Source organism: Boleophthalmus pectinirostris, unplaced genomic scaffold (assembly GCF_026225935.1).
Source record: "Boleophthalmus pectinirostris isolate CB_2022bp ecotype Guang Dong unplaced genomic scaffold, ASM2622593v1 HiC_scaffold_3, whole genome shotgun sequence".
Lineage (NCBI taxonomy): Eukaryota > Metazoa > Chordata > Actinopteri > Gobiiformes > Gobiidae > Boleophthalmus > Boleophthalmus pectinirostris.
Window position 1 is genome coordinate 494631 of NW_026571299.1, and position 10000 is coordinate 504630.

Consider the following 10000-nt stretch of genomic DNA (forward strand, 5'->3'; position numbering starts at 1 on the left):
AGTAGGAGAAAACTGTTCATGATCCATGTGACTGAAGTGAAGCACATCTCCACTCACCACAAAACACCACCACCAAAAACCTGCTCCTTCTCCTTCTCAATCTCCTCCTTAAAACAAGTCAGTTGTTCATGTTGTGGCTCCGGTACGAGAGGAACTTTAAAATCTCCAGGTGCTCGATGCTGCGTCCATGTTTGGACAACTTGTGTAAACACAGAGACGCTCGCTGCGGTTGACGTCGTCGTGTCTCCAGTGTCACATGTGGGACACTTTTGGACCGTTTAATGTTCACACTGGAGTCACATACAAGTCACATTTAACTGGAAATGTGAACGACCTCGAAAAAACATCAGATTTCACAAAAAAATCGGAATTGAGCGTTAAACCTGCAGACTGAACGTCGACTAAGAAACACAAACTGTAAACAGGTGTGTGTTAGTTCCAGAGGAGTTTCAGTGTAGTTAGCTCCTCCTGCAGACAGAAGGAAGAGTCACCAGAGTCTGACAGAACTGAAGAAGCAGCTCAGACGAACTGAGAAACATCTTCAACCAAACTAAACTTTTGTCCAGTCGACAAACTGAATTTTCTCCTCGATGCTCAGAATGTTCCAGAATAAATAAAACTTTTACTTTTTTTTTTTTTTTACAGCTCGGATTCAGATGGACCCTACGACACTCCAGAGGCCGCCAGCCCCGTGCACACGCCCCCGCACGTGCACACGCCCCCGCACGTGCACGCTCCTCCCCCTCACGTGCACGCTCCTCCCCCTCACGTGCACACTCCTCCCCCTCACGTGCACGCTCCTGTCTCGGTCCCTGGTCCCGTAGACGAGGAGGAGGAGCCCAGAGCCACAGGTAAAACACACAGACAAAACCCCAGAACCTGATTGGTCCGTTTGTATTGCAGTAGGAGGGCCTGGGGAAAGAAGGCGTCTGATTGGTCTGTTTGTATCGCAGTAGGAGGGGCCTGGGGGAAAGAAGGCGTCTGATTGGTCTGTTTGTATCGCAGTGGGAGGGGTCTGGGGGAAAGAAGGCGTCTGATTGGTCTGTTTGTATCGCAGTGGGAGGGGCCTCGGGGAAAGAAGGCGTCTGATTGGTCTGTTTGTATCGCAGTGGGAGGGGTCTGGGGGAAAGAAGGCGTCTGATTGGTCTGTTTGTATCGCAGTGGGAGGGGCCTCGGGGAAAGAAGGCGTCTGATTGGTCTGTTTGTATCGCAGTGGGAGGGGCCTCGGGGAAAGAAGGCGTCTGATTGGTTGGTTCTTGTTGTTCAGATCTGGATTTGGGACAAAATGTTGAAGTAAAACTCCAGGATCCTGTAGAAGGAAAAACACTTTTACACAAACTGAACAGAACTTTATTTTTTTTCGCTGTGAGTTTGTCAAACTTCAGGTTCAAGGGAAGAAAGACGAAAACTTAAAGTAAAACATGAACGTGGCTTTAGTGACTCACTGATCAGATTTTCAAAATAAAAGTCTGAGGCGTCTCTTATTTGTGGAGGTTGTGAAAATAAAATAATAAAATAACAAAATAATAATAAAATAATAAATAACAAAAAAATAATAATAAAATAATAAAAAAATAAAATAATAAAATAACAAAATAATAATAATAAAATAATCAAATAGTGAAATAATCAAATAATCAAATAGTGAGTGGAAGTAAAAGTGTCGTGCGTCAGGCTCTAGTCACTTTTTTTTGTGTTTTGTCGTGTTGAAGCAGATTTTCTAGATTTGACCCAAACGTCCTCAGGGTCAAAGGGCAAAAGTGAAAACGCTGATGTGAAATGAAAAGTTTCCTGAGTCGATCATAAAAACAGAGATAAAGAAAAGAGACGATAAACGACAAAACAACCTCAGGACTAAACCAGGACTAAACCAGGACTAAACCAGGACTAAACCAGGTCTAAACCAGGACTAAACCAGGTCTAAACCAGGACTAAACCAGGATTAAACCAGGTCTAAACCAGGACTAAACCAGGTCTAAACCAGGACTAAACCAGGTCTAAACCAGGACTAAACCAGGACTAAACCAGGTCTAAACCAGGTCTAAACCAGGACTAAACCAGGTCTAAACCAGGACTAAACCAGGACTAAACCAGGTCTAAACTAAACCAGGACCAGGTAAACCAGGTCTAAACCAGGTCTAAACCAGGTCTAAACCAGGACTAAACCAGGACTAAACCAGGTCTAAACCAGGTCTAAACCAGGACTAAACCAGGACTAAACCAGGTCTAAACCAGGACTAAACCAGGACTAAACCAGGTCTAAACCAGGTCTAAACCAGGACTAAACCAGGACTAAACCAGGACTACCAGGACCAATTTTGAAAAAACAATAATAATAATAGATTAAAGCTGCACTGTGTAACTTTTCTGGTTGTGCGTCCGTCTCCCTGAAACAAAACCAGACGTGATGAGTGTGAAACGGGGCTCGCCTCTCCACAGATCTGACCTGGAACACACTGGCACACTGCGGAACATTCCAGACGAGTCAATAACATACAGGGGAAAGGTGAAGGGACTTTAGTCCTGGTTTAGTTCTGGTTTAGTCCCGGTTTAGTCCCGGTTTAGTCCTGGTTTAGTCCTGGTTTAGTCCTGGTTTAGTCCTGGTTTAGTCCTGGTTTAGACCTGGTTTAGTCCTGGTTTAGTCCTGGTTTAGACCTGGTTTAGTCCTGGTTGGTTTAGATGGTTTAGAGTCCTGGTTTAGACCTGGTTTAGTCCTGGTTTAGTCCTGGTTTAGTCCTGGTTTAGACCTGGTTTAGTCCTGGTCCAGACAAAGCAGTAACATCAGCAGCAGAAAAGTGACAGAGTGCAGCTTTAAGGTGTTGGTCCGACTCGACTCCCAGTGTTTGTACAAATACTCGAGTAAAAGTTTGACTCATCGGGATTTTGACGCTTCACCTGAAACGAGGAATGAAACATCAGAACTTTAGAACTTTAGAACTTTAGAACTTTAGAACTTTAGAACGTTTGTGCGATTGTGGAGGTTTCATATTTAAGGTGGAATATTTAAGGTGGAATATTTAAGGTGGACTGACTCAGAGGATCCAGTTCCGTCACATTCCAGAGTCGCTCCGTCTGCCAGAGGAATGTGAAGGATTTAAGGTGGAACGAGTCTGATACAGAGAAGAGACTTTAGACCTGGTTTAGACCTGGTTTAGACCTGGTTTAGACCTGGTTTAGACCTGGTTTAGACCTGGTTTAGACCTGGTTTAGACCTGGTTTAGACCTGGTTTAGACCTGGTTTAGACCTGGTTTAGTCCTGGTTCAGTTCTGGTTTAGTCCTGGTTTAGTCCTGGTTCAGTTCTGGTTTAGTCCTGGTTCAGTTCTGGTTTAGTCCTGGTTTAGTCCTGGTTTAGTCCTGGTTCAGTTCTGGTTTAGTCCTGGTTCAGTTCTGGTTTAGTCCTGGTTTTAGTCCTGGTTCAGTTCTGGTTTAGTCCTGGTTCAGTTCTGGTTTAGTCCTGGTTTAGTCTGGTTCAGTTCTGGTTTAGTCCTGGTTTAGTCCTGGTTCAGTTCTGGTTTAGTCCTGGTTTAGTCCTGGTTCAGTTCTGGTTTAGTCCTGGTTCAGTTCTGGTTTAGTCCTGGTTTAGTCCTGGTTCAGTTCTGGTTTAGTCTTAAATCCATAATCTTCTGAAATCCGATGGACTAAACCAGGATTAAATTGGGACAAACCTAGAACCAAACCAGGACTAAGTGAGACCTGGTTCTTCTAAACGCTGTCGTGTTCTTCTTCCAGACGTGGAGGTGGAGGAACGTCTCATCGTCTCCGCCTCATCCCAGGACCAGATCCCCGTCTTCAGCCTGGAGACGGACCGGGACCGGCCCGCTCCTCCTCTGGACCTCCGCACGGCGACGGAACCTCCACCGGCTCCACAAACGCCCCAACATGAAACCAAAACCGAGCCTCCACAACGGCTTTCACCAAGAGACGATTCTGCTCCAGAACGTACGGAAATTCTCCAAGATTTGCCGAAAGAAAGCGAAAAATCTGCACAAAACATCGTCAAGGTCGAGAAATCCAAACCTGCTCCGCTCAAAATGCAAACTCCACCTGCCGCTTCCCCGCAGGACGAAGGAGAAACCGAAGTTCCAGGTTCCGAAAGCGTCTTATAAATTTGACCCAGAGAATTTAGATGAAAGTTTGGACCCGTTTTCCAGCGGAGGCTCGAAAATCCCAAACTCTCCTCCTCCGTTTGGGATGAAGGACGCGACGCCAGAACTGAACGCTGAAAAAGTCGAAAGCGAGGAGAAAAAAGAAACGAAAATGGACCAAAAAACCTTCAAATCGCCTTCGAAAAAACAGCAAACCAAAAAGGGCAAAGTTAAAAAGCAAAATTTGGAAGAAAAACCCGTAGAAGTTGCAGTAGAAGCGTCAAATTCCGATGAAACTGAAATCCCAGTTCCAAAAGTGTCTTACAAATTTGATCCGGAGAATTTCGACGAAAGTTTTGACCCGTTTTCCAGCGGAGGCTCGAAGATCCCGAACTCTCCTCCTCCGTTTGGGATGAAGGACGCGATGCCAGAGCTGAACGCTGAAATGAGGTCGGAAAAAGACGAAAAAGAGGAAACTAAACCGAATCTGGAGCAAAAAACTGTCTCCAAATCTCCTTCGAAAAAACAAGGAGCCAAAAAGTCACTGAGCAAAGTTAAAAAGCAAAATTTAGATACAAATTTAGACGAAAAATTTTCCACAAATCCTCCAGAAGTTGCTCCAGAAGTGCAGAATTCCGATGAAACAGAAATCCCAGTTCCAAAAGTGTCTTACAAATTTGATCCGGAGAATCTCGACGAAAGTTTTGACCCGTTTTCCAGCGGAGGCTCGAAAATCCCAAACTCTCCTCCTCCGTTTGGGCCGAACGACTCGATGCCAGAACTGAACGCCAAAAAAGACGAAACTGACGACAAAAGAGAAACAGAAACGGATTTGAATTTGGACCAAAAACCTGTTTCCAAATCTCCTTCGAAAAAAACGCAAACCAAAAAGACCAAAGTTAAAAAGGAAAACCTGGAAGAAAAATCTGTAGAAGTTGTCGTAGAAGCGTCAAATTCTGATGAAACCGAAATTCCAGTTCCGAAAGTGTCTTATCAATTCGACCCGGAGAATTTTGACGAAAGTTTTGACCCGTTTTCCAGCGGAGGCTCAAAAATCCCAAACTCTCCCACAACAACAGCTTCAGGTTCAGAAACGCCGAAACTAGAAGCTCAGTTTGAACCGGAGAAAGATTTAGAGAAAGACGAGACGAAACTGGGAGAGACGGATTTTCATTTGGACGAAAAATCAGCGCCCGAACCTTCTCCAGAAACACAAGCGACGAGTAACGATCAAAATCAAAAAGAGGAGGAGATTTTAGACGCAAACGTTGAATCTTTACTTTCAGAAATTCCTCACGAAACTACAAATTTTGACGATATTCCCATTCCAAAACCCGGGCGTTACAAATTTGACCCAGACAATTTCGACGATAGTTTCAACCCGTTCCAAAGCGGCGGCTCCAAAATCCCAAACTCGCCGACAACGACGTCACCACCGAAGCTGGACGCAAGCACGAAGGATTCCGACAAAAACGAAACGAAACCGGTCGTGTTAGAATTTGGATTAGACGAAGGAAAAGTGTCCAAACCTCCTTCGAAAAAACTGGGACCCAGAAAAACGGTGAGCAAAACGAAAAAAAAGGAAAAAGAAAAGCAAACTTCGGATGAAAAACAAGAACCTCCGAAATCTGAAATTCCCGAAGAAACGTCAAATCTGCCAACTTCTTCTTCACCAGCTCCTCTGAACTTTGACGATATTCCGATTCCCAAAACCGGGTCTTACAATTTTGACCCAGAGAATTTTGACGAAAGTTCTGACCCGTTTGCGGGTGGAAGCGCCAAAGTCCAAAACTCTCCTCCTGCGTCGTGCGGGACCAGCTCTTCTTTTACCAGTTTCGAAGACGAGAGTTTGAAAGCGAAACCGGTCCTGTTAGAATTCGGATTGGACGAAACCGAAACGGCGACCAAACCTCCTCCCAAAAAAGTAGGAGCGAGGAAAACCATCGGCAAAGTTAAAACTCAAAAAAACAAAAGCGGTGAGGAGAAACCGGACACGAAACCGACAGAAATCAGTCGAGAGGAAGAACCATCGAACCCGCCGAAGTCTCCCTCTCCGCCTCCGCCAAATCGACGACATTCCCATTCCCAAATCAGGATCTTACAATTTTGACCCTGACAATTTCGACGATAGTTTCAACCCGTTCCAAAGCGGAGGGTCCAAAATTCCGAATTCGCCGACCAGCAAAACGATTCCAGAATCACATCAGCAACAAGAAGAAGAAGAAGAAAAGACAAAACCGCCTCCGAAAAAACTGGGACCACGAAAAACGTTCAACAAAGGCAAAACCGCGAAACCGAAAATCCCAGAGGAGAAACCGGACGCACAACCTGAAGTTAAAGCTCCAGAAACTCCCAAAGAGGTTCCCTTAAAGCCGTCGTCTCCGCCTCCTTCGGTCACGGACGATGTTCCCAAAAGCGGGTCGTACGATTTGGACCCGAGCTGCTGGGACGACCCGGCGTTCGACCCGTTCGGAGGAAAAGGAAGTAAACTCGGAAAGAGCAAAACCTCGTCCGGGTTTGACCCAGAGAAAAGCGAGGAGGCGGCGGAGCAGATCGAAGCCTCCAAAAGTCTGAGAAACGACGAAGAGGAAGAGAAACACAGGTGAGTCTGGACTTCGGAAGGTCGTGTTTTTTTTTTAGCTTTTAAAACTAAAGAACAGACTCGATACTCGATACTTGATACTTGATACTTGATACCGATTCTGATCCCACGATGAAAATTAAACCGTCTTTGTTTCGAGTAGAGTTGTTCTGATGTTGCCTCCGATCAGAAACGCTGATCTTCTGTCGGTCGAGTTCACCTAAAAACTCTGCAGGGATTAAACTGTAAATTAAATCAGATCCACGAGTGCGTAAAGATTCAAATGAGTCTGCGGAAAGTTCTCCACGATTCTCCTCCGTCCAGGAAACGGCCGAGAACCGAAACCAAAGCACACACCGGTCAGAAGTGTCGCTCAGAAGTGTCGGTCTGAACATTTTTCCCGGTGGTGGGTCAGTTTTCTGCTTCTCTCCGTGGAAACTGTCCTGGAAAAAACGACAAATCTCTTGATGAGAAATAAAAAGACAAAGGTTTCTTCAGGTTCCAGCAGACGTGGACCGAGCCAGTCCGTGTGTCGTTCCTTCATTTGTTTTTCAAAACTAAATAACAACAGTTTTCTTTCATTATTTGTCTCCAAAACCAAAATGAAAAAACAGATAATGATTCGTTTTTTCAGTTTTTGATTTTGGGTTTAAATGAAAAATGGAAAAAAACAGATAACGACCGTTTCCCGTTTACGTGACTTCAGTGACTGAACCAGGACTGATCCAGGTCCGGGACCAGAGCGGGACTGAAACCGGGACCCCAGACCTGAACTGAGACCTGAACTGAGACCAGACCGAGACTAGACCGAGACTAGACTGAGACTGAGACTAGAACCAGGATCTGGAGCTGGTCCCACTGACAGGTGTAACCCAGAGACACTGAGGACGGATCAAACACAGGTGTGACCTCTGTCGGCTCCGTCCACTGGCCCCGCCCACTGTCGGCCCCGCCCACTGTCTGCCCCGCCCACTGCCCCGCCCACTGTCTGCCCCGCCCACTGTCACTCAAACATATAAGACGTCTGTCCTTCTGCAGCTCCACTGTGGATCTGATCTGATACTACAGTAACTGCAGTACAGATACTACAGTAACTGCAGTTACTGCAGTACTGATACTACAGGTACTACAGTACAAATACTACAGTAACTGTAGTACTGAGTAACTGCAGTACTGATACTACAGTAACTGTAGTACAGTTTGCAGTAGTGATACTAATACTTTTCCACTCGTCTTTTGTCTGTCGTGTCTCTGCTGCTCCAGGACTCACCACCAGGGGGAGTTCCTCTGTCTGCTCTTGTAAGTACAGTCTGCCTCCTCCTCCTCCTCTTCCTGTCATCCCTCTCTCTTTATCTTCTTTATCTCTCCTTTTCTCTTTCTTCCTTCTCTCAGATCTAACAGATCTCAGGTTTTCTTATTTTTTTTAAACTTGTTTTCGTCTCTTCAAAAGGATCTGAGACACAAAACCTGCTCAGTGTTTGTTCCTCTGGACCAGAGTCTCCTCACCCTGAACCCTGAACCCTGAACCCAAACCCTGAACCCAAACCCTGAACCCAAACCCTGAACCCAAAACCCAAACCCACCCTGAACCCAAAACCCTGAACCCAAAACCCTGAACCCAAAACCCTGAACCCAAACCCTGAACCCTGAACCCTGAACCCAGAACCCAGAACCCAGAACCTGAACCCAAACCCTGAACCCAAAAACCCTGAACCCAAACCCTGAACCCAAACCCTGAACCCAAAACCCTGAACCCTGAACCCTGAACCCTGAACCCTGAAACCTGAACCCAACCCTGAACCCAAAACCCTGAACCCAAACCCAAAACCCTGAACCCAAAACCCTGAACCCAAACCCAACTGAACCCTGAACCCTGAACCCAAACCCAAAACCCTGAACCCAAACCCTGAAACCCAACCCTGAACCCTGAACCCAAACCCTGAACCCTGAACCCAAAACCCTGAACCCAAAAAACCCTGAACCTGAACCTGAACCCAGAACCCTGAACCCTGAACCCAGAACCTGAACCCAAACCCAAACCCTGAACCCAAAACCCTGAACCCAAAACCCTGAACCCAAACCCTGAACCCAAAACCCTGAACCCTAAACCCTGAACCCTGAACTCTGAGAAAAGTCAAGAGATGATTCCCAAAAAAAAGAAGAAAAAAACACTACCTCATCATTTCTGTTTTTAAACCAGGACTAAACCAGGTCCACACTTGGTCTGTGACGGTTGGACTCACTGTGTTTTTGTGTTTTTGTGTTTTCAGGAGTTCGTGTAAAGTCCCGCTGCACTCGGAGGAAACTCAGGACCTCACACAGGTACCACAGGACACTCAGGTCAGGGGTCAGGTCGGGGTTTGGGTTTGGTAGGTTGAGATGTTTTGAGGTTTTGGATGTTCTGGTTGTTTTTGGTGCGTCGGTGTTTTTGCGTTCTGAGCGCAGTACCTGTGTGCTCCTGCAGGAGGAGGTAGTGATCCGGACCCCGGAGATCACGCAGAGAGAACATCACGCCACAGATGAAGAGAAGCTGGCCTCCACCGCGGTGAGGAGCACCAGCGAGGGAGGGCATCTGGAGCACGAGGGGAGGACCAAAGAGGAAGGTAAAAACCCCAACCAGGTCCATCAGTGAGAAATGTCCTCACAATCTGTTCCTCAAACTGTTCTCCTCAGATGTTTCCCAGGTTCTAGTCGTTTTTCCTCAGATGTTTCTCCAGGTTCTAGTCGTTTCTCCTCAGATGTTTCTCCAGGTTCTAGTCGTTTCTCCTCAGATGTTCCTCCAGGTTCTAGTCGTTTCTCCTCAGATGTTTTCCTCCAGGTTCTAGTCGTTTCTCCTCAGATGTTCCTCCAGGTTCTAGTCTTTCTCCTCAGATGTTTCTCCAGGTTCTAGTCGTTTCTCCTCAGATGTTTCTCTTCTAGTCAGTTCTAGTTCTAGTCGTTTTCTCCTCAGATGTTCTCCAGGTTCTAGTCGTTTCTCCTCAGATGTTTCTCCAGGTTCTAGTCGTAGTCGTTTCTCCTCAGATGTTCCTCCAGGTTCTAGTCGTTTCTCCTCAGATGTTTCTCCAGGTTCTAGTCGTTTCTCCTCAGATGTTCCTCCAGGTTCTAGTCGTTTCTCCTCAGATGTTTCTCCAGGTTCTAGTCGTTTCTCCTCAGATGTTTCTCCAGGTTCTAGTCGTTTCTCTCAGATGTTCCTCCAGGTTCTAGTCGTTTCTCTCTCAGATTCTCAGTTCTAGTCGTTTTCTCAGATGTTTCTCCAGGTTCTAGTCGTTTCTCCTCAGATGTTTCTCCAGGTTCTAGTCGTTTGTTCTCCAGTCTAGTCGTTTCTCCTCAGAT

General features: G+C 46.2%; 1 protein-coding gene across 1 annotated transcript in view; it reads left to right on the forward strand.

Moving 5' to 3' along the window:
• Positions 1-10000, forward strand: part of LOC110154600 (transforming acidic coiled-coil-containing protein 1-like) — a 30370-nt gene that overhangs the window by 9232 nt on the left and 11138 nt on the right. The window contains 7 exon segments of the mRNA XM_055160241.1: positions 646-851; positions 3731-4077; positions 4079-6064; positions 6066-6688; positions 7931-7966; positions 8938-8989; positions 9132-9270. Coding sequence (XP_055016216.1) covers positions 646-851; positions 3731-4077; positions 4079-6064; positions 6066-6688; positions 7931-7966; positions 8938-8989; positions 9132-9270 — 3389 coding nt within the window.